Consider the following 25,013-nt stretch of genomic DNA (forward strand, 5'->3'; position numbering starts at 1 on the left):
ACATGGCATTCACCCATGTTTCTTAGACTAGTTTGCAGCTGAGATGAAAGCTTCTGGCTTCCATGACAGGTGTGTTTCGAAAACTTCTCCCTTTCGCTAACAGAAGTTGGTCCAATGAAAGATATTACCTCATCCACCTTCTCTCTTTTCGCACTGCAATTCTAATCTACATGATTTTATGGAATAGAAAATATTATGAGTCTCCAGATTCATTCCACTGGCATATTACTGAAAGAATGCAGAGAACAAATGGTATCATGTCAACAAGGAAACACAAAACAGTCCTATATCTTAAGAAATGTACCAAATTTTGCCAATAAAATCCTCTTGCAGAATGTTTCCAGAAAGCTCTGAATAAGCTTATACTGCAGAAACTGTTAATGTGTCAGAATAGCAAATTGAATGCAGTTTTGTTTTTCAGGTCATATGAATCAAATGAATGAAAGAGACAAATGGATTAAGGCTGACACACAGGATGGCACAGTGCATCTTAAAAGCCAAAGCTGGTTCCAATCCATCAAGCTGCAGGTTCCCTGAGGATGTAATAGGCCAAAGATATTCAAAATCAAGGAACAGTGAAGGAAGATTACTGTACAGTGGTGGTGAATGCTACTTATTAAAATATAGTAAACAATACATTAAGTGAGGACTTTTTTACCCAACCTTTGTATATGTTAAATGACTGCTGTTATTTGACTGCTGTATGAAACGGGTTTTACTGTTAGTGCCTTCTACAGTTGCACAATCCTGTGTATTCAGGATTTGTGTAAAACTCGACCTGCACACCCCACCTATTCTGAAAGCTAGTGAATTTCAAGTAAAAGTATAAAACCACTGCAAAGAACATTTTCAGCACAGGTTGATGCCTGAAAATACAAGAATTTGATGTAAGCTTTGTGAGGGTGCCATATTCTGTACGCTGCTTTTAAATGAATTGTTATCATTTGAAATTTGTGGTTTGTGCATAATGCTGAGCATTTCCTTTTACTGAATTATTTATATAATGTGTGGGATAAAACCACTTTTAGGGTTGCAGTTCACATTTGATCATAAGTAGGCGTTTTGGCTCCTTAGAATCATAGAATCATAGATTATAGGACTGGAAGGGACCTCGAGAGGTCATCGAGTCCAGTCCCCTGCCCGCATGGCAGGACCAAATACTGTCTAGACCATCCCTGATAGACATTTATCTAACCTACTCTTAAATATCTCCAGAGACGGAGATTCCACAACCTCCCTAGGCAATTTATTCCAGTGTTTAACCACCCTGACAGTTAGGAACTTTTTCCTAATGTCCAACCTAGACCTCCCTTGCTGCAGTTTAAACCCATTGTTTCTGGTTCTATCCTTAGAGGCTAAGGTGAACAAGTTCTCTCCCTCCTCCTCATGACACCCTTTTAGATACCTGTAAACTGCTATCATGTCCCCTCTCAGTCTTCTCTTCTCCAAACTAAACAAACCCAGTTCTTTCAGCCTTCCTTCATAGGTCATGTTCTCAAGACCTTTAATCATTCTTGTTGCTCTTCTTTGGACCCTTTCCAATTTCTCCACATCTTTTTTAAAATGCGGCGCCCAGAACTGGACACAATACTCCAGCTGAGGCCTAACCAGAGCAGAGTAGAGCGGAAGAATGACTTCTCGTGTCTTGCTCACAACACACCTGTTAATGCATCCCAGAATCATGTTTGCTTTTTTTGCAACAGCATCACACTGTTGACTCATATTTAGCTTGTGGTCCACTATAACCCCTAGATCCCTTTCTGCCGTACTCCTTCCTAGACAGTCTTTTCCCATTCTGTATGTGTGAAATTGATTTTTCCTTCCTAAGTGGAGCACTTTGCATTTGTCTTTGTTAAACTTCATCCTGTTTAACTCAGACCATTTCTCCAATTTGTCCAGATCATTTTGAATTATGACCCTGTCCTCCAAAGTAGTTGCAATCCCTCCCAGTTTGGTATCATCCGCAAACTTAATAAGCGTACTTTCTATGCCAATATCTAAGTCGTTGATGAAGATATTGAACAGAGCCGGTCCCAAAACAGACCCCTGCGGAACCCCACTCGTTACGCCTTTCCAGCAGGATTGGGAACCATTAATAACAACTCTCTGAGTACGGTTATCCAGCCAGTTATGCACCCACCTTATAGTAGCCCCATCTAATTTGTATTTGCCTAGTTTATCGATAAGAATATCATGCGAGACCGTATCAAATGCCTTACTAAAGTCTAGGTATACCACATCCACCGGTTCACCCTTATCCACAAGGCTCGTTATTCTATCAAAGAAAGCTATCAGATTGGTTTGACATGATTTGTTCTTCACAAATCCATGCTGGCTGTTCCCTATCACCTTACCACCTTCCAAGTGTTTGCAGATGATTTCCTTAATCACTTGCTCCATTATCTTCCCTGGCACAGAAGTTAAACTAACTGGTCTGTAGTTACCTGGGTTGTTTTTATTTCCCTTTTTATAGATGGGCACTATATTTGCCCTTTTCCAGTCTTCTGGAATCTCTCCCGTCTCCCATGACTTTCCAAAGATAATAGCTAGAGGCTCAGATACCTCCTCTATTAGCTCCTTGAGTATTCTAGGATGCATTTCATCAGGCCCGGGTGACTTGCAGGCATCTAACTTTTCTAAGTGATTTTTAACTTGTTCTTTTTTTATTTTATCCGCTAAACCTACCCCCTTCCCATTAGCATTCACTATGTTAGGCATTGCTTCAGACTTCTCGGTGAAGACCGAAACAAAGAAGTCATTAAGCATCTCTGCCATTTCCAAGTTTCCTGTTACTGTTTCTCCCTTTTCACTAAGCAGTGGGCCTACCCTGTCTTTGGTCTTCCTCTTGCTTCTAATGTATTGATAAAAAGTCTTCTTGTTTCCTTTTATTCCTGTAGCTAGTTTGAGCTCATTTTGGGCCTTTGCCTTTCTAATCTTGCCCCTGCATTCCTGTGTTGGTTGCCTAGAAATCAGTCTACAATTCTATGACTTACTATACTGCGCTATGTGCAAAACTGGTCATCAAGCTCCTGCACATCAAAAGCTTGAGAGCTTATTTTATGCCCTCATGAACCTCTCTCCTCTATAGCTCCACTGTCAGTAGGGGCAGCAACCCCAGAGAACCCCTTCTTTATTATACCACTGGGGATGGTAGCAGGGTGCAGTCCCAAAACATGCTCCCTTCAGTCCCCTCCTGGTTCTCCCACTAATTCACAGCCCAGAGAACTTCAAGAGCAGGAATGTTATTTTGAGGTCTGGGTTATTAAGTCCTACAGAATATGGTCTCCTTGGGTCCTTCAGCCACAAATCTTCTTGAGGCTTCTAATTCACTTTTGTCCAGGACTTCAAGTCCCAGCTCTCCCTTCGTTCCCTCTGAGCCATGGAGCTCTGCCAATCCCTGGTCTCTCTGGAGAATTTTTTTCCGGGTCTCCTTTTGCCCTGGTCCTTGGACCCCAACTTCTTCCTTTTGGTTCTGGGGGCTCCACAGCCTCCTTCCTGGGGCTGTGTTGCAATTCATGGCAGGCTTCCTCAGTCCAGCAGCATCCAGGGTCTGATCCCAGTCCAAGGAGCCTCCCTTGGTCCCTGCACTGCTACGTCTCCTCAGGACTGTGGTGTAATTCACGATAAACTTCCTCAGCTCACCAAAGCCAGGTTTTGGTTCCATGCTACAGAGTCTCCCCCTGTCTCTGTGCTCCCTTCAGTTCTCACTCTCCAGACTACCTGCCTTGGAGCCACTAACCACTGCACACCTTCTCTCTGCAGTTATAACTCATCTGAGCTCTTCCTGGCTTTTATGAAGGCCATGTTTTCTTCACATTCTCACCTGAACCTGTGCCCCACAGCCTCAGATGGGAGACAGAGGGTCAGTCACAGGTAGGGACTGGATCCATCTCCCCTTAAAGGGCCAACCACCCTGTGATAGGCACTTTAGGACTAGTTATCTCTACTTGTTCTCTTTCCTTGCCGTAGCAGTTTAAATTCTTTCATCTTCCAGGATGCCGTCAGCACCACGTTAACAGCCAGCTCTGAGTTATACCTGCAGTTGAACAAAATATTGTTTGTTTAAGAAAGAGTGAAGAAACACACACTCAGAAAAGCATTTGAACTTCACTTTACATAGCCCATACCTAGAAGAGTTTCTGAGACTTACCTGCATAAAAGTTGGGAATTATGGATCTTACATATCCATATACAGTCTCCTGTTCTCTCCATCTGTAGCTCTAGCCTGTCAATGACAGAATCCCATGCATACTAAGTGTCACAATTCAGGACAACTGCCTCTGTATTCCCCTCCATGGTCAAGCAAGAGTCCCCATTCTTAGGCTCTCGGCTCCTTGGCATCACCTCTCTTGGGCAGACACCCACATCTCTCCCTCCTGACCGAGGTTTTTCCAGGCTGCACATTTCCCTGCCTATACTTTGTTATTCCCAGCAAGCCAGACTGCCTAAACAGGCCAGTGTCTGCACTTTGCTTTCCTTAGAGGCTATAAACAGCAAGATTGCGCACAGCTGTACATCACCACACAGCCATTTCTAAACAAGCACATTTATTCTCAGGGTGAAAGCATTACAGAGAAAACATGTTAAAAACAATAAAAGAATCCACACGCATGCTAATAGGCTTACCAGAGATCAGAGACACACACCCTCCAGCTGGGGCTCTGGTAGGAGTCAGTCCTTGAGACTCTCCCCACAGAGGGTTTTTCTGTGGTAACAAGTTCATAACAGCTTTAGCTCAGAACAAGCCCTCCCTATGAATAGGTTAGCTTTTCCTTCATATAGCTTGGTCTTTGATCTTCAGATTCCAGGATCAGCTAATCAGCACGTCAGAGTCTAGCTTTAAAAGGCTGGGTTTTTGCATAACTAGAGGTGGGAAATTTACATTCACCTCCCTCTAGAGATTCCTCAGGAAATACATAACACTTTTTGTCCAAAAGTCCATTCTTGTCTGATCCACTGTTCAATACAGTCCTTTGGCATTCATAACTTTTGCATTTAATACAATGGGCTCCTAAGCTACTTAAACTTAGTTCAGTAAGGTTTTTTTCCAAAAATATTGCAAGAAATTGCCATGTCTGTCACTGTAAACCCACACAATCCCTGTCTATTCCTTGGCTTCCTGAAATACATCTTTTCTGGACCCCCTCTTCTGGCCTTCAAACAACCCCCTAATCTCTCCAAACTCAATCTCTCCAAACTCATAATCAGAAGCAAGCTCCCTATAGACCGAGGGTTGTCTACCCTGCAATATTATGTCGATCTAAGTTACGTGGATGTTCAACCACCGCAGTAATTAAATCACTTTTGCATGTCTACACTATGCTCCTTGTGGCAGCAGTGCGCTTCCTCACCAGGAGCGCTTGCACCGATTTAACTGTCGGTGTGGGGCATTGTGGGATGGCTTCTGACTGACACTCCACTACATCGAGCTAAGCACTATGCCTCTTGTGGAGGTGGAGTTAAGTTGGTGTAGCAGGTCCGTTATGTTGGCAGGAATGACATTTTTGTGTCAATGCTTACAGAGGTGGGTCGATGTAAGCTGCCTTGCATTGACCTAGCCCTGTAGTGTAGACCAGGGCCAAGACATAGCAACTCAGACCAGCAACAGACCCTGCCAGAACAACAGATGCAAAACCTGCAGACATATCTCCACTGCTACAATGATCAGCACTCCCCACAACACACCTTTCAAGACTGATGGGTCCTACACATGCCTATCATGTGTAGTGTACCTCATCCAGTGCATTAAATGCCCCAATAGCAACTATCTGGGTGAAACCAGACAATCACTATGCTCTAGAATAAACTCACACAGGAAAATTATAAAGGACAAACACACCATATCCCCTGCAGGTGAACACTGTTCACAAAACGATCACTCCGTACCTACCCTATCAGTCCTCAGCCTCAAAGGAAAGTTGCACAACACTTTCAAAAGATGAGTCTGGAAGCTTAAATTCATAACTTTGACAGACACTAAAAATCACGGACTGAACAGAGACACTGGATTTATGGCTTATTGCAACAGTCTGTAACTCACTAACTCCCCACCCCACAGCTGCTTCCCCCCAATCCTTTCTTCCATATGACTGGAGTGGTGTTAATTGGCCACTTCACCTTGAAAGGTCTCTTGAAATATGTGTTAACTACTTATGCTAAACAGTCTGTTCCATCTTGTATTGAACTACGACACTCTGGCTCTGGGTGTGTTTCCCAGACCTGAAGAAGAGCTCTATGTAAGCTTGAAAGCTTGTCTCTGGGCAAGTCTATACTACAAAATTAAGTTGACCTAAGTTATGTCAATGTACAGCTGCTACAGTAATTACATTGCTTTTGCATGTGCACACTATGCTCCTTGTGTCCACGGTATGCATCCTCAGTAGCAGCACTTGCATTGATTCAGAGAGCAGTGCATCGTGGGTAGCTATCCCACTGTGCAACTCGCCACCATCTAGCGCAGGGTGTTTTGGCAAGGGTTTCCAATGCCTCCGGGGGGCAAACGAGTCATGCAGAGGTGACTGGGAACATGGGTTCAATGTCCCAAGATGCAGTTTTCTCCATCCCTTAATTATATCTGCATCTCATAATGTTTCATGCCTCTTTTCAAAAGCCCCGCAAACCTATGCAGCCACCATCTGTGAGAGAAGCATGGATCCTGCACAGCTCTGCACTATTGTGATGAGCGTTGTGAGCATGGCACGCTGATCCTGCAGTATTTGCAGAGCAACCAGAGGAGCCTAGGAGAACATGACTATTCCTTGGAGGCTAACTTGCTGTGGGACATAAAAAGAAACAATTCAAGGCTGTTATTGGCATTCATGGAGCAGCTGGTGGTGGTGGAGCGCTGATTCGGGCCCAAGAAACAAGCACTGATTGTTATGTAGGTACGGGCTGACGAGCAGTGGCTGCAGAACTTTCGGCTGTGCAAGGCCATATTCCTTGATGTATGTGCCGAGCTTGCTCCAGAACAGTGACACCAAAATGAGAGCTGCACTGACAGTGGAGAAGCAACTGGCGATCGTGTGGAAGCTCGCAACACCGGACTACTACTGGTCAGTGGGGAATCAATTTGGTGTTGGGAAGTCCACCGTGGGGATTGCTGTGAGGCAAGTGTGCAGGGCCATTAATTGCCTCCTGCTATGCAGGACACTGACTCTGGGCAATCTGCAGGACATACTGGATAGTTTTGCAGCAAAGGGGTTCCCAAATTGCGTGGGGGCAATAGATGGCACACACATCCCTATTTTGGTACCAGATCACCTTGCTGCAGAGTACATCAACAGAAAGGGCTACTTTTCTATGGTATATTGCAAGTGCTTGTGGATCACCAGAGATGTTTTACCCACATCAATGTGGGATGGTCCGGGAAGGTGCAAGACACAAGCATCTATAAGAACACAGGACTGTTCAGAAAGCTGCAAGCAGGGACTTTCTTTCCAGACCAGCGGATTACCATTGGGGATGTTGAAATTCCAGTAATGATCCAGGGTGACCCAGCCTACCCCTTACTCCCGTGGCTCATGAAGCCATACACTGGCCACCTCAACGGCAGCAAAGAACACTCAGGGGTGAAAGTAACTTAAGGGACTTACTGGTACACAGGGCTGGGGTCCTGAGCAAGGTGGTGGGCGGGGCCTTTAAATCCCCGAGCCCTTTAAATCGCTGCTGAAGGGCTGGGGCTCCCGGCTGCCACTGCTACCCCCGTGGGCAGCTTCCCCAGGCCAGCAATTTAAAATAGCCCTGGGCTCCTGGCACTGGAAAAATATCCCAATGGTTATAGCTGCCTGCTGTGCACTTCATAATAGTTGTGAAGCAAAGGGGGGAAGTTTCCGCTGGAGTGGAGGGCAGAGGTAGAATGGCTGTCCACTGATTTTGAGCAGCCAGATACCAGGGCTATAAGAACTGCTCAGTGGGAAGGCTTTGAAAGACCATTTTAATAGTGAGTAATGTGTGTTGCTGTAGTATACTCTGCCTGGCATTGGCTTTTTGCACCCCGGTACGAACCTTGTAATGAGTGCTGTGTGTGTAGTAATATAACATTGCAAATGCACCTCTTGCTGTTATCTCTGAATGATGTCAGCCCCAGCCAGCATATGTTGTGAACTAATAAAGATTAATTAAATTTCCATAAATAGACTTTTATTCCAAATCCAGGCAAACAGATGTATTTATAACTTAATGAAACTTTATGACTGCAGGGACAAGAACCTTTGAAGGGGAAAGAACAGTCATTTTCATTTCACAAACACATACACTGACCTGTGAGAGACATGGTTGGTGTATGTGCAGCTATGATTCTCTATGATTGTCTCCCCAGGGGTGGAATGGTAGTGCAACGGCCCTGGACGCCATGTGCAATGTGGGGCGTGTGTGTAGAGAGGTCCCGGAATGCAGTTCTCTATGGGCTATAGAGGGAGGCGAGCATGGATCTGTTGAACCTGAAGGTGAACAAGAGTCTCCAGCATGTCTGTTTGCCACTTGAGAAGCACTAGCATCTCACACTGCACATCTCTCTCATTTTCCTGTGCTTTTCTCCTCTCCGCTCTATCTCTGTCCATTCTGTCCATGAGTGTGATCCACCAAGCCCTGTGCTTGGTAGGCGAAGCACCAGAGGCTTGCAGGTCTCTTGGAACATGTCATCCTGCGTCCTCTTCCTTATTCTTCTTATCTGGCTGAGCCGCTCCGCTGGTGTGGATAAAGAGATCCTCAAGGCCACATTTCCAGCTGCAAAAGATACGCTGTACAGAGGTACTATTGTGAGTGTATTCACAAGATAAATGGAAAGTTTGTATACTGAACTCATTCCCCTGGATCCACACAAGGTGCAAGCACTACATTCTCACTTCTCCTTGGGATTCAGAGAGCACGGTGGCAGTCTCAGCCATGGCGAGTATGGCCCAGGGGGAGGGGGCGACTTGGGAAAATAATGGGGGGTAGCTCATGGGCATGAGTAGATGCGGATAGGGCAATTGAACTGAATACTGGCACCATTCTCACAGGCGGTGGTGATTGTAGCTGATATCTCACTTCTGAGGGTAATGGAGGCTGAAAGGGAACAGCTCCTGCATACATCCAGCTGCAGACTGGGTCCAAATGTTGCTAGCCTGTGTGCTGCAATGGTGCTTGCTGAAGTAATTGTTGGGCGGCGTGGGAAAGTGTTCTACTGCAGCGGAAGAAACAAGGCAGCCCTCCCCAGAGACTTTCGGCAGACAATTGCAGAGGACCTCCTGGAACATTTTCTCAAGATCTGTATGGAGGATTCACAGGACATCCTGGTGTACATAAACAAGCTGCACCGCATGTCTCCTTCTGCCTAACTGTAGAGGGGAATGAGAAGCAGATAGCAACTCTATCTCTATTGGTTATTTCACTACCTCTTCTACCGTGATTAAAAAAGAGTAAATGTACAGATGTCCCTTGAATATCAAAGCAAACTCCATACTTCCCAGAGGTTCCTTCCCCAGCATCAGGCTCACCTGTGCTGGACTGTTGGGACTGCCTTGGCTGCTCTGGAGTCAAAAACAGGTCCTGGTTCACTGCACTACTGCATCCCCTATTCTCCTGTCCCCCATACTCCTCTTCCTCTTCCTTCTCCAAAACCACCTCCCCACTGTTCACTCTCAGAGCCTCTGACTCTGACTCCTCCGAAGCATCCCCGGATAGCATGTAGCTCTTTGTAAAAGCAACATGGCTGCAGTTTTGCACCAGTGTGACTGTTAGCCTCCCTTGCCTTCTGGTACACCTGCTGCAGCTCCTGGCTTTCACGCGTCACTGCTGCACGTCCCTCTTGTAGCCCTTCTCCCCCAGGCCACAAGTGATCTGCTCGTAGATACTGACGTTTCTGTGGCTGGATTGGAGCTGTGTCTGCCCAGCCTCTTCTCCCCACAGACCCAGGGGATCCACCACCTCCTGTGTACTCCAGGCAGGAGCGCGTCTGCAGTGTGAAGCAGGCATGGTCAGCAGGGCAGTTGCTAGGTGAGCTCTCCATGCCGAGCAAACAGGAAATGGAATTTCAAAAAATTGCGGGGATTTAGAGGGGAGGGGCGTATACCTGTGTACCTTGCTGCCCGGCAGTGGAGTTCAAAATGGTGACCAGAGTGGTCACGGTGGGGCATTGTGGGACACCTCCTGGAGGCCACTAAAGTTGACATAAGTAAGGCAGTGTTTACACTGACACTGCGTCAACCTGACTGTGTCGACTAAGCGCTACGCCTCTCAGTGGCAGTTAGGCACCAAGGTGCCTAGTAGGATTTTCAAAAGCCCCAAGCTGTAGCTTTAACAATCTGGCCTTAAGTAACGTGAAGAAACACATTTTTAGAATGAGAAGCCTGAATGTGCAATTACTGCAATGCATGTGCAAGTGACCATTTGAAGGCACAAATACGCATGCAGTTGGGGGGGGGGGGGAGGGTCATACCAATATTTGTCCTTGATATGAACTAATTCTGTGGGGTGCTGAATTTCCAGATTTTTGTGAGAACTCAGGGTTCTTGTCCCCTCATGGGGGCAAGCCCTAGTCAGACTCTCTCGATAAATAAGAACACCACACACACAGCTTCTTTATTAGTTAGATATCGTGAAAGTATAAACACTGCTTTGCCAGCTGCATAGATGCTGCTCACACCTGGAAGATGATGAACACATCTGAAATTTCACTAGATTGAGTCAGCATCTGAAAGCTCACTAAAAAATTAAGCTAGCAATTTCATTTCTTTGCACAGTAATTGTGAATGTGGGCAGCAGTATTGCTGCTAAGAAGATTTGAAATAAACTCTCCACAATTCAACTAGAAAATCCGCTTTATTAAATGACTATTTTAGAAACAGGAACTTGGTGTTTCATTTTTACACTCTCTGCTGAAGAAAACTTGAAGCACAGAAGATGTTATGCAGCTTCTTTGGTTTCATTCTGGTACAAGGCTTTAGCTTTTTCAGGTCCTGGTTTGGGTTTCTTGTTGAGGGGGAGTACACCTCCACCGCTATCATACCCAAGCCACGCAGGAGGGTCAGCATCATTATATTCCTGCTTCTCTAGCTTGGCTGAATATTTCAAAACAGCTTGTCTGAAACGAAAATGAAAATTAATATTGGTGCACAAGCAATTTCCAGCAAAAACATTTGTAAAAAATATGAACCCTCAGGGCCAGATTCTCAGAGTGACCATATTTCCTACCCCACTATGCCGTTTGAGAAGCAGCAGTTGATACAATAATGGTCTTCGCTTCAAATTCTATCCCGGTCAAAATAACTATTTCACGCTCTATGAAACATGCAGTACTGTGGGTGGCTCTATGGGTCATGCTGTTATTTGGGCAGCTCCAGATGAGTTGAGGGTGTTACTGTGAGGTCACATGCTCAGCTGCTAGTCGGGAGCAGACGTTGTGGAGTGCTGTCAAGTGACAGCTCTAGCTGATGCTGAGCTAGCATGCATGGTTCCAGACTCAGGTGTGTCCTAGCCTTCCTTGGCCACTGCGGAAGTTCCAAGGACACAGCCTTTGGTTTGGGGTTAGGGAAGGGGGTGGGGAGGAGACATGCCCCAGTACATTTTTCAGTACAGGCTATATACAGTTAGTCTGTATAGAAGGGCTGGCCAAACTTATTGACCCTCCAAGCTGCATATGACAATCTTCAGAAGTTTGAGAGCCAGGGCGCAGCTGCCGCGGCTCAGAGCTTCAGCCCCGCAGGAGGTGCCTGCTGGGGCTCAGGGCTTCAGCCCTGCTCCCACTGAAGCCCTGAGCCCTGGCAGGTGCACCCCACTGGGCAGAAGCCCCAAGACACACACACCCTGCCCGCTGTGCAGAAGCCGCTATCCCACCACCCTGCTGCAAGGCAGAGGTCCCAAGCAGGGACTGTCTCCTTGTAGAGCGCCTTGCACAATGGGGCCCCCAGTATGATTGGGATCTCTGAGGGCTCTCCCTATATTAAGATGTTTAGATTGTGCTAGTGCCCAAAGTGTGCCAGGCACTTTATAAACACAGAAGGAGGCACCATCTATGCCCAAAAGAGCATCGAATCTAAAGGGACAAACAGGGAAACGTTTCCGCCCTACAGGCAAAGAGATCAGGGTGGTGGTCGGGGGATTACATTATTTTGTTTGGTTTTCAGTTGACTACAGTAACTTCTCCTCTAACCAACATCCATCCCTCTCACCTACTCCATTCCTCACAACCACCTCCAGCTTTACGTCCAGGATCCTTATGCGTTCACCCAGCATTTACATTTCTTCCCTCCAATATAAAAGTGCCATTCACTCATACAAATATAATAAATAAGATGGTGATGTAGGTGCATGTTTTTGTGTTAGGTATTGGCTTTAGGCAGGATTTGAATGTGGAGAGGGCCAGTGGGTTTCTTCACCAGCTCAGGGAAGGAATCCCATACATAGGGGCAACATGGAAGGAAGTGGGAAGATGGCTGTGGGAGAAACAGGCAAATGCAGCATTGTGAGTGGCATCATTAGCAGCAGAAAAGGGAGCGGGTGGCTGATGCAATAAGAGACAAGGTTGGCTAAGCAGGAAGGATTCCTTTCTGACCACAAAAGCACATTTTAAAGATCCAACATTACATCATTTAGTTGTTAACACATTCCTGTTAACAAGATGAACACAATAGTATACAAGTGTTTTTATGCAAGCAAACCTAGGAGAGAGATGAACCCATGTGCAGATGTATATGGTGGGTGAGAGAATATAGCTATCTAGTACAAATGCCACTTGTCCAGGTCCGCTTTCTCTTTGCTTATGGAAAATTGCTTTCAATGGATGATATCTAAAGGGTGGATCTTACTGCACTATTGTAGCTATTACTACTTTTTTGGAGGCTTATGCTGCTCCGTGACTGGAGCCAAAATCGACCAGCTTGCCAGAAGTGGCCATTATTTATTGGTCAGCATGTAACAAAATACATGGGTTAAGGAACATTGCATTATATTACATTGCATTTATAGATCTAGAGCCTTGGCGCCAACACTTTGGGGAGGGGCAAGAGGACGCTGCCATAAAACAAATAATAATCAGCATTAATGCCAACAACTGGTGTTCCTGAGTCAGAATGAAACTTTTGGCCTCAAGAAATGGGTGTGTGCAGCAAGGAGAGGGCAGGGAGCAAAAGGGAAAGGTAAGAAGGAGCCTAACCCAGCACACTGCAAACTCCTCTATTATGTAAGAGCACTTGGGTTATATAAGCTCTCAGCTTTTCTGAGCCTTGTCAGCTGCAAAGCTGTATTATTTTAAGACTTTACAGCTCCTGGAAACACACTCCCTGTGGGCTCAAACTTGGTGCTCAAAGAGCCCGAGTCCAGAAATAAGTTTCTGTGTGCGTCACATTTGAAAAACAGCAGCGTACAGTGGCTAGAAACAGATTTTTATGTTGTTAGACATTTTTAATTGCTTCTGAAAGTGCAAACTTCTGCTTAATCCTTAATCCAGTTTATCGGATCACTTTGTGCTGCCTTGATTTTTGAGCCTCAGGAATGTGTGGGAGGCCCAGGCCTCCCCGTCCTGTCACCCATATGTACTAAACACATGGAAAATACTGATGAATGTTTCCTTTTTACCAAACAGCATTAGTCCTAAGTGAATCACAGCTGATATCCTTATGCCGCCTATGCTGCCATACACTGGGGACTATTCGGCCTCTTTCACAGCCAGTAGTTGAAGCCGGCTGTACCAGTGTCACGCCTACACGAGGATTCTCTGGGGCACTCAGATGAATAACTAACTCAGTTAGTTAACTGGTCGTTAATCTCTAGATATGGACCTATGCAGCAGGCCATATTTATTCCAAATTATGTTTTTTTATTTTAATATTTGCAGAAACCTGTAGCATGTTATTAGACTGGCAAATGTCATCTCTAACAGTATCTGAGATTGGAAAGGATGGACCCTCCATTTGCTTGTAACTGCTTCCTAGAGAGCTCTATGGGTTTGCAGCTGACAAGATTTCATGATTTTGCATTTTTTTTTAATCTAACAATAAAAATAAAATTGTAAAAAGGATGTAACATAGTGTCACGAGATGTGCCTGAATGTATATATATGGCTGGGTCTGTCTGCTCAGTGAAGTCTGGTAGGCCCGGGCAGTGTTTAATAAATAACTGAGGAATTCTTCTAGCAGCATGAAGTGCACATGGCTTATAGATGTCCTGGGGCATCTTTAAATTAAAACCATATTTCTTCTATTATTTATTTAATATTTGTAGAGTGTGCAGGAATAGCATGTTTTGTTCTGTAGACTAATTTCACTTTACACCGACTCCATCATCTCAAACGCTAGTAATGGTCTCTGAAATGTGAACACATCTAGGAAATGTAGAACACAGACATCGCACACTTTGAAAAACAGCCAGGCTTTGCCTCCGTTTTTGTAAACATTGGGGTTGAATAAGATCCTTAATGATAACAGTTGGTTAGTACGGAAAAAGAGAATTTGGGGCTATTGGTGAGTTGTATATTATATATGACAAGTCTCTGCTTATTATTCCTTCGTTGAAATTATGGAAGTGGTGAATGAAGTGCATGGAACCCTAAAAATAGTCCATGAAATTCAACGATAACACTTGCATTCTTCTTGCTGAAAATCTAAATCACGATTAATAAATGTAGAATCATGGTTATATTGTAACTTCAACCCTGATGAACCTTGGAAAGCCGAATGGAGTTCACAAGAAGTCACAAACAAATGCCTTGTGAAAGATCCGACACAGAAGATCCCTGGCTTTAATCTTCTGCAAAGCTTATGTGCAACCCTAAATCACATTGGCACACACCATGGCAGATGCAGATACTTGCTGCAAAAATGGAAAATTAAAAACTCTCCAGTGTGTGACTGTGGTCACCCAGAACAGATCAGGGAACATATAACAACTCAATGCCCAATTCACAAATACGAAGGAGGCATCACAGCAATACACTCTGCTACTCCAGATGCAATTATCTTGCTTAACTATCTAAATGTAAAATTATAGTAGTTGCTCTACATCTACATCAGCCATACGAAGACGAAGAATAGTTGTACTGTAATGATGATTTTGCAGTGCTTATTGCCTAGAAAGTGAATGTAGCTTTTTGTCAGCTTCCCAGTACAGGTATTGAAATACAACATTAAGTTTTTTAAAAAGTGGAACTATATTGTGACAGAGTAGGATATGTGTGTACCAAACTGTGAACTCAGTTTTGTTTCATTACTTCCATTTTTGCACCCTGGCCTCTATCCTGTCTTCCATTTTGTGTTCTGTGTTGAATAAATAAAACAACCTGAACTGGACAAGGTCATTCTCTTCCAGTCACTATCTTGCTTAGAGGTGTGTGGGACACCTCAGAGAGGACTATCAAGATATGTCACAAGAGCCATCAACTTGAGTGACTCTCAATGACTGGCCAATCTCAGGGGATAATAGTTATCTTCACATGGGGCTTGCATGATGGGGGCTAGAATTTCCCAGTCTGCATATGGCAAAACAGGATCAAAGACTAGAATAAAAAGGGGGCTTATCTGAGAAGGGAGGCCATCCACCACCACAAGCCAGAAGACCAAGCTGAAGAGAGAAAGCAGGAAGGTCTGTCTTGCCTGAAACGCTGACCAGACCTCAGAGTCACTGATGGGGTAAAATCAGACTAAGGATGGATGCAGCAAAGAACTAACTCTCTAGTGGGTTCTTCAGCATAAAAATGACTGTGGTTAAGAAATTCCTTGGCTAAGCCTGTATTCCCTGCTAGGCTGTCATGTTGTCCCTGAAAGTGTTAATCAAGAAGCTCAGCGTGCCCACAGTGAGGTGGGACCCTAAAGGAACACGTATAAACATCTGGAGGCCCAGGAGGTCTGAATCACTGGTTTCAGGGTTGAAGGTAGCTGGGTTGTGGAGCCCCATGTTCCAAGGAAGGGTGGCAGATGTGGGGTCTGGATCTGGGATTGTACTTCTGAGGCCTCAGAGCTAGGAACAATGACATGGCTCTGCCCACCAGTGGTTGGGGCCACTCACACCAAACTGGTGTCCATCCTGAGGGGGAGTAGACCAGGTTGACATAAATCACTTTACATTTCAATTACAATTTCATAAAAAAAAACATGTTTTTGCCTACTCTTAATGAAACTAGTAATGACAATGATATTTGTACTCATTCAAATTTTACACTGATCTCTCAAGTTTTGGCCCAGGAAGCAACATCTTACTTGGTAATATTTCTGCAGTACAGCATCTTAAGAATCCGGAGTTGCGTACAACCTTTCCAAAGGTACTTTAGTGTTTTGTCAGTAAGATGTACACAGCCTGAGATATCCAAGAAGTGGAGATAATGGCAGACTCCAGACAAATACTGAACACACAAATCCGTCATCTGTAAATCAAGCAAAAGAAATACACATACAGAAGTTAGAAGATTGCTGGAGATTCTAAAGAAAAAACAAAACACAACAGCCAACTCAAAATTTTGAAGTGTATCATTTCTAGAAGATTATATTGAAAAGTGCCACATAGGACATGAAATGTATGGAACAGATGAATTCTGACTATCAGAAATAGGAGACGAAAAAGACTATAAGTAACAGTTAAATGTTGGGAGTATATTTGGTGTCAGTTAAATATGATTCCAGTACATTCCAAAGTATGTAGGGATGTTTCAGCTAATCAGAAGTCTGAAATGACTCAATACTTCCAACCTCATAATTTTGCATATAGCATATCTCATCTGGTAGCATTAACTGTTCTCAGATTATTCCATTTAAACTGTTAGACTGAGCCATTTTAGAGTTAACTACAGGGAGAAAGAATTTTAATTTTAATAACACCTATTTCATATTTCAGTACTGCATCATCAATGTGTGTTGTCTTGTGACTGCTTTTGTTTATAGCCTAAGGTGCCTTTCAGTTTGTCCAAGACAGAACTATTCAGCTTCACTTCACAGTTCCATAGTCTGCTCTGGAACTGATCACCAGTAATGCAAACTGAAGTTTGCTTTGGGCACCATATAAGGCCTCATTTCTGCCAGGTACTTAAGCATGTGTGTAACTTTAAATAGGTGAGTAGCCCCATTAACTTCAAAGGGAATACTTATGCCTAAAGTTATGCATGTGGCTAAGCACCTTGTTTAATTGGGGCCTAAAATCTAAAGGAAACTTGATGAATGCAAAAAAATCCTCTAATAGGTATTTAATCAAGCCCAGATTATCCATGGCTCGAATGGAGTGGAATGAGGAGTAGCCTTCCCCACCCTTGTACTTCCTGTACAAGGGCCAGGAACAATCTCAGTCCCTGTGATCATGGGAGTCTAACAGGGACAAGGAGGAGACGAGGTCTCCCCTTCCCATCCACAAAGCTGGACAGCCAGTGCACTATCCCTTCACGCAGTCCCTCCTGGAGCTCCACCTGGGGAGATGCAGTTCTGTAACACCTTTCCTCAGGGCTGTCATCAAGTCCTGCAATTGACTCAGAATAGGCCTGCTTCAGTATTGAAGTAAAAAGAAGTTTGGCTGCCGACCAAAATAGATGCAGGATCAGGCCCTATTCAGGGAAATCTATTTTAGTCAGATACACCAATCCTGTTCATGTCAGAGGTCATCTTTCCATTGAATTGTATCTTTAGATATTCATTATTTAATTGGCTTATTCATTCATTTTCAGCCCTCACTATTTTTTCTCATTCATGTGGTTTGCTGCCCACAACAATCTTTCTTTCTTTCTTTCTTTCTTTCTTTCTTTCTTTCTTTCTTTCTTTCAAATAAAACTATTTAACAATTATTCCTTGAATTGGCTTTATGAACTCACAAATTACACAGGAGGTGGGACTGTGCTATATGCAAACGGCATGCTGAGGTTTTTTGTGAAATGAGCAATGTTTGGAAGATGATTGTTCTACATGTCCTAGAAATGTAAGTATAGAGATATAGATGACAGGGAGCTCAACTGTGCTCTCACTAAAGTCTATGTTTTTTCAATATGAAAAGGATTACAGTGGTCAGCTGTGCTAGTTTTCTGGGAATGTCCTAGTTGCCACCAGACTCCTTGTTGTTTTTCTAGTTTCCAGAGCACATCCCACAACACTCCTACTGGGAAGTGAATTTCCTAAATTACAGTTCCTATGTTTTCTCTTTATGGCCTTTTTGTTTATTCAGTTATTTTTATATAGCTGATATTGCAGGCTATATCAGGCAAACTAACTTGTCCCTCTTAGAACAGGAGATTAGATCTTGCTTTAGGCTTTTTCTGATCATTTTAAAATAGTTTCTGAGTGGAAAATATTTCCTACTTGGCAGCTAGATACTCTGTACTTATGCTGGAGATTGCCAAAGGCCCCCCCCCCCATTTGATAGTACTTTATAGAGTTTCAAACTGGGTTAAAGCCAACAGAAGGCTTGCAAGATCCCGTATGGGTTTGTCTGAACGATTCTTGATGCTGGAGACCAAATATCCTAGAGTGTGAACAGGTACCAGATTTACTTCATAAGCTTTTTAAGGAGACGATATATGGACACAGGGTGGGGAGAGGAGAATTGTGGTGGGATGCAAGTGTCTATCTTCACTTAGTATGGGGAGATCTTTCTGCCTGTAGATTGCCATGTATAGCATTATTCTTTATTATTATTATTGAAAAGTTAATTGAACATTTAAAAGCAGGGAAGAAACGTGAGGTACCTCTGGAGCTGACATTTTGGCCATTGCATTTAATTGCTAATGGCTGAGGGTAGCTTTTAAAAGGATTCAACATCAACCATTGATTTCAGTGGGAGCAAAATTAGGCCAACATGAGCACTTTTAAAAACCTCACCCATAGAAGCAGGACTCTTTCTGCAGAGGGAAATATTTGCTGACACAAACTTTTTTTTAAAATTACATCGGGATGGCTATTGCTAGACTGCAGTAAATACTTATTGTTATTACTCAAGCAAGCAAGCATATATGATTGAATACACACAGGGAGCAGATGCGCTGAGTAAGTACTGGGACTAATGAAAATGACCTAGATATTTATGTTCGCAGTAAAATGCAAACAGAACCCATGTTCAGTTGGGGCAAAACAGACCACTGAGATCCTAGCGTCTAGCTAAAGAGGTACTATGTAAAAGATATGGAAAATTGTCACATCACTGTACAAGATAATGGTGAGGCTGAATGGCATTACATCAGTGATGAGTCTTATTTAAATACATTAGTAACTGGAAATGATTTTAATTAAAATGTGTAAATAACTAGAAATACAGAATAAAAGTAATTCAGCAACTTCACTGAAGCAAACTTCGATTTCTGCGTATGTATAATAATACATAAAATTCCATTGTCAATACATCAAATACAACAGAGCCCACAACTGTAACACATATTACTCTTGGGGGGATTCTGCGGGACTGTGTGCTTGCAGAAAACGGCTCCCCCGCAGATTTCCTGTGTTTCCCTGCAGAAAATGGCAGGGGCAAAGGGAAGCCGTGTGTGAGGTGAGGGTGGTGGTGGTGGTGATGGTGGTAGTGGTGGTGGTGGTGGAGGCAGGGCCAGGGGTGACCATGGACGCAGGGGGGATTGTCCCCCTCCAACCAGAGGTGAGGCATGGGGGGGTACAAAGGGTTATACACAGCTGCCCAGCTGAAGGAGACTGTGTCTCCACTCCGCTGACTCTACAACTGAACACCACCTCCTGGGTCCTAGTGCTAGAGTCGTGCTCCCCTTCTGTGTGCTGGGAGCCTTCCAGTTTTCGATTCTGTCCAATGCATAGTGGAGCTGGGTAAGGGGGGAGTGGGGAAAATGAGGGAAGGGGGGATGAGAGGGGAAGAGGCAGTGGGGAAGGAAGGGGGTGTGGAATAGGACGGGGAAGGGGAATGGGGGAGTGAGGGGAGGGGGATGGAGAAGAAAAGGGATAGTGGAATTGCAGGGGGAAGCAGGAGCCAGGCATGCGACTTCCCCTTGGCTGCAGCTGGGGCTCCCCCATTAAGTAGGCCCATCAAACTCTCACCCTGACAAGCCCTACTCCCTTACACCTAGACCCCTCTAACGAGCCTCCCACATCCGGCCCCCCCCTCGCTGCTCCCCCCTGGAGCCCCAACCACCTTCACCTACATCCCCTGCAGAGTCCCATTGTCCCTGCACCAGGAATACCCCAATGAGCCTCTGTGCATCCAGATCTCCCACTGAACCACTCGCACCCAGATTGCCCCACCGAGAAACCTCTCACCCCACACCTGGATCCCCCCACACTAAGCCCCTCCACACTTGGATCCTTCTGGGCTAAGCCTGCCCACCCACACCTGGTACACCTGGTGCAGAGGGACAGGGCCCTGGGGCGTTTCTGGGGCAGGCCCAGCGTTTGCACTGTGTCAGGATCAGGTGCAGCCTCACTGCTGAGTCTCTGTACTGGGGGATGTGGGGGCTTCAGGGTGATCTCCCACCTCAATGCAGCCAGTGGCCTGTGCTCCCCACTGCCAAGCTGGAGCCACATTTATTTATTAACAAATAAAATTTGCAGAATTTTGCAGAATTTTAAAATATTGTGCGCATAATTTTTATTTTTTTTGGCGCAGAATTCCCTCACGAGTAACATATGCACACACAGATAATAATATACTAACTATACCTAACATTTTCAAAATGTTTAAGTGACTTAGGTGCCTATGTCCCATTTTCAAATGTGACTTGGGCACTTGGGAGCTTAATTCTTATGGAAAATCAATGGGACCACGGCTTCTAAATCATTTAAAGCATTTGAAAATTTGTGACCAGATCAATATTCAGAAGGTCAATGTTAGTTCATTTGTTTTAATTATTGGTGATTATTATATATAACATAATTAACTTTTTTAATGTTGAAGAATAAGCTATAGGATGGTTGCAAAATGTGGACATCAGCAAGTCAAATGTCTGAATGCTACATTATTTCATTTTATGTAATAGCATTTCTGGAACTACCCTTCCCAGCTCTTGTACATACCTTGTGGCAACCAGCTATGTTAAGGGATGTAAGTTGGTGGCAGTTAAATGCCAAAGCTTTGACAGTTTCATTTGTCAGTTGAAAGCAGTAAGAGACATCACAGTATTCTAGATCTTTTGCACCCTGGCAGAACTTCTGAAACACAGTTACAAACACCCAAATCAATCTCATGTATCTTTTTGGATGCTTACAGTTTTATAATACATTCACACTAATCTTCTGATTTACTTCAATCACTGTAACTGATTCTTTTATTCTTTTTCTCATATTGAACATGTGGAATAAAATATATATTATCAATGAGATCACTCAGTTGCATTCCATAACGCCCAGCAAAAAAGGAAGAAATGTACCAGGTGGCTATTTTTCATTTCTGACACTGGTAGATCACAAAGTGTGCTCTTCAGATCACACCTAGACTCTTTCATTTAAGTTTCACTGCACTTACTAAGATAAATAAAAGACTGAGTTTGTGTCTTTTGCAATGAACATATCCAAACATTAAGGACTACATTTCCAAATGGGCCAAAAAAATACTCTGTTCTCTATTGTGCCTTCAGATATCCTTGCTGTACATATTAAAAGGCATTTGGCAAGCAAAATAGGCAACTTATGTCTGAGCAGATTAATTGGAAGAGAATATGGCCTAGGTGTTAGATCTCAAAACTGAAACTAAGGAGGTCTAGCTTCTTGCCACTAACCTGCTGTGTGACCTTGGGCAAGTCATGTAAATCCAGCTTTTCAAAAGGGCCCTCTAATGATGGGTGCCTTAGTTTTTGGAGGGTTCAACAAACTTACAGTCTGGTTTTCTGACCTAGTGAACACCTGAAGATCCCATTCACTTCAATTTCAGCACCTCTGAAATTCAGATCTAGTTGTTTAAAGATGGACACCCATAAAAGGAAATATCCAAACTTAGAGGCCATTTTTTAAAATTTGGATGTTAGCCTCTCTGTGCCTTAGTTTCCTTAACTCAAAAATGTAAATGATGGTTGTGAGACTATTAATTAATGTTTGTAAAGTGCTTTGGAGACTCCCAGATGGGATGTGGTTTAGAAATACAAAGTATTATTATTACACCTCTACCCTGATAGAACGCGACCGATATAACAAAAATTCAGATATAATGCGGTAAAGCAGCGGGGAGCCCGGGGCCCTTTAAAGCGCCACCCAAGCCCCGCTGCTCTACCGCATTATATCTGAATTCGTGTGGAGCCTCGGGCCCTTTAAATCACCTCCCGAGCCCGGCTGCCGGAGCCCCAGGGCTCCAATAGCCGGGCTCGGGCGGTGATTTAAAGGGCCAGAGGCTCTGGCTGCTGCGGGGAGCCCCAGGCCCTTTAAATCCCCACCCGAGCCCCGCTGCCAGAGCTCCGGCGGTGATTTAAAGGGACCGGGACTCCCCACAGCAGCTGGAGCACCGGGCCCTTTAAATCACCGCCGGGGATGCCAGTACACCGTACCGGACCGAACCCGATATAACGCGGTCTCACCTATAAGGTGCTGAGATTTTTTGGCTCCTAAGGACCGCCTTATATCGGGGTAGAGGTGTACTAATAATACAGTCTAGTTTGCTCACAGGTTCTTGCAGTATCTGGACATTTTTGCAAGTACATGTGTTGCACCCTCCTTTGAAAATGGGGTCTGAAGAGACCAAAGAAAGAAACCTGACTAATTTAATGTAGTGTATATTACACCTTACGTTTAAACTTTGCATCTACGATGGCCAAGAATGTGAACCAGAATGTCTGACAAGCTGCAGGTTAAAGAATTAATTTAAAATAGACTTGTGCTTCACAGCAGCCCAATTCACATAAAACCTTACTTTGCATGAAAGCAAGGTAAGATAGATCTACATACTGTATTATGTTTGAGTCTTTGCAGTGAAGCTGCTATAAACAGACAAACCAATTCAGAACCACAATATGACACTTTCCTCCTTCCCCCTCGGAATCTTCAGAACTCCTTTGGCTTGAATCTTTTTCGGGGGTTAATGCTGTTTATTCCAGAATCCCTGTCTCTCTAAAGGGAGATGGAGGATGTCCCAGCACCACTATCAGTGCAAGCAACCAACTGGACATTGCCAGCTTTTCTCCACCCTTCAAGCCCCCAGCCCAACTGCTTTTTGGGATAGCTCATTGTGGAGCTAGTGTCCTCTCTGCAGGGCCCACAATACAAATGTAAATGACCTAAAATAATATTTTATACATCAAAATATCATGATTTTAATTTCCAGTTGAGCATCTCAGAATCTTTCATGGCTAGAAGAAAGTGCTTGGCTCTATTGGGAATCTCCCCTTTACAATGATTTGTAGCCCTGAATGGTGGTAAGACATCAAACCTTAAACTTGTCACTGGTCCAGCCTTCCAGGACTGTTCAGCCTGGGCCTATGGCCAGTGTAATTTAGCATGGGATAGAGTGGCAATTCCACCTCTGTGAGGGAAAGGAGAAAACATTTATGTGGCAGACTGAGTTAAAAAATGGTGGCTGCTTGAAGTTGCTCCAAGGTTTCTAATATTAGAAATAGTCCTGAGGTACAGGGATTAGTGAGAAGAGTGGCAGGTAAAGGTGCATGATGAATGAAGTTAATCACAGAGATATCACCTCCATATATGAGGTACATACTATCAGTAATAAAATATATCACATACACAGGTGTCACCCTAAAAAACAGTCTTTACCAATAATTACCTGATTATTGTATCTGAGACACAACCGTATTTCCCTTAACTTAGAATATGAATTCACTGTGGTATCTCAGATGCTTTGATGTGGTAATTGCTGGTAAATGTTCACTTTTGGATGACCAATGTATGGATGTAGGTAAGTGTGAACTGCATGTGTGTGTGGGGTATATATACACCCACACCCGCACCCACTTTATAATTTCAACGTTATTTCATTAACCAATTTTTAAATCTTACCATCTGCGTCTAGTGCTGCAGTTTGCTTTTTGGACCAGTATGGTTATGACAGGTCAGCAATGGCTGTTTTTAAGTACAGTATATATCTGGTTGTGAATGTTTTACTTTAAGACTGCAGTGAGTGGAAATACAGAAATTATAAATGTTAGGTACCAGGGCTTTCATATTTTAATGCCAGTTTTGCAGGGTGTTAACTGCAGTGCAGAAAACTTCTAAACCCCCAGTGACTAAATTTTTTTCTCCTCATGTAAGAGAAGCCTAATTATATTCAGCATTAGATCCCCACATGTGACTAAGTCATCACTACATTCCCAGCTAGGGTATGTAGTACAGGCTGCAGCCAGGATTTCAGTGTTTGTGTGATATGCTTAAATCATTTTTATTGGATTTGTCAAGCTGCTACAGTCTGTCATGTGTACAGATTTAAAATATCCATAAAAAATTAGGTACTGAAGCTGGTCCTACCTTTAAAACTCTCCACTAATTGTGAACACCACCATTAGCCCAAACTTAGCTTTTTACAAGTTATCAGCTTAAGTCCTGAAAAATCATACTGCAAAGTATTTTTTTAACCTGTTGAGAGTTCTGGGGAACTTAGTGCTGCCAAGAATTATTTTCTTTAATGAAAACAATAACAACTGGCATATACAGTAACATAAAAAATAGTTACAGAACATCGGAATATTTTGCTATGCTGTATCCTTTGTGTATATTACATTTTATTTTAATAGACTGAATCTTTTTGGGAGATAATCTATACAGGGCCTCCAAGTCAACAAAAAAGACAAAGCAACTTTGCCAGCATTCAATTCCCATTGAATTTCATGCTCAGTGACAGGACAAAAATAACTGATAATGATTATAGCAAATTAGATGTGAGCTTGACAGGTGATATTGTGACCAGAAAAATGCAGTTTTGGGCTGTATATACAGAGTTATCATGCCGCAAACAAGGAAGGGGACAGTTCCATTTTAAAAAGCACTGGTTGGACTGAAACTTGACTAAATTTATTCTGGGCACTTCAGTGTAAACAATGTGTTAATTCTAGAGCTGTACGAATCATCTATTTTTCTGTTTGCTGGCTGAACAGAAAAAAAACATGCTTCACATCAATCTGAAGTGAAAACTTTTTGCATTTCTTAGTGAAAGAAAAAATGATTTGGGTAAAATAAAATATTTTG

General features: G+C 43.6%; 2 protein-coding genes across 7 annotated transcripts in view; one reads left to right on the forward strand and one right to left on the reverse strand.

Moving 5' to 3' along the window:
- FAM185A (family with sequence similarity 185 member A) overlaps positions 1 to 950 on the forward strand; it is an 80,434-nt gene extending 79,484 nt beyond the window's left edge. For both annotated transcript variants that reach the window (XM_008172463.4, XM_005305789.4), the window contains one exon: positions 422 to 950. In XM_008172463.4, coding sequence (XP_008170685.1) covers positions 422 to 537 — 116 coding nt within the window. In that variant the 3' untranslated portion in view covers positions 538 to 950. The remainder of the gene's footprint in view (positions 1 to 421) is intronic.
- Positions 951 to 10,781: 9,831 nt separating this feature from the next.
- Positions 10,782 to 25,013, reverse strand: part of FBXL13 (F-box and leucine rich repeat protein 13) — a 164,117-nt gene continuing 149,885 nt past the window's right edge. For all 5 annotated transcript variants that reach the window (XM_042859369.2, XM_005305811.4, XM_065557102.1 and 2 more), the window contains 3 exons: positions 20,910 to 21,044; positions 16,170 to 16,333; positions 10,782 to 11,062 (listed from right to left, as the gene is read on the reverse strand). In XM_042859369.2, the coding sequence (XP_042715303.2) occupies positions 10,885 to 11,062; positions 16,170 to 16,333; positions 20,910 to 21,044 (477 nt within the window). In that variant the 3' untranslated portion in view covers positions 10,782 to 10,884. The remainder of the gene's footprint in view (positions 11,063 to 16,169; positions 16,334 to 20,909; positions 21,045 to 25,013) is intronic.

This window comes from Chrysemys picta, chromosome 1 (genome assembly GCF_011386835.1).
Source record: "Chrysemys picta bellii isolate R12L10 chromosome 1, ASM1138683v2, whole genome shotgun sequence".
NCBI classification, from domain to species: domain Eukaryota; kingdom Metazoa; phylum Chordata; order Testudines; family Emydidae; genus Chrysemys; species Chrysemys picta.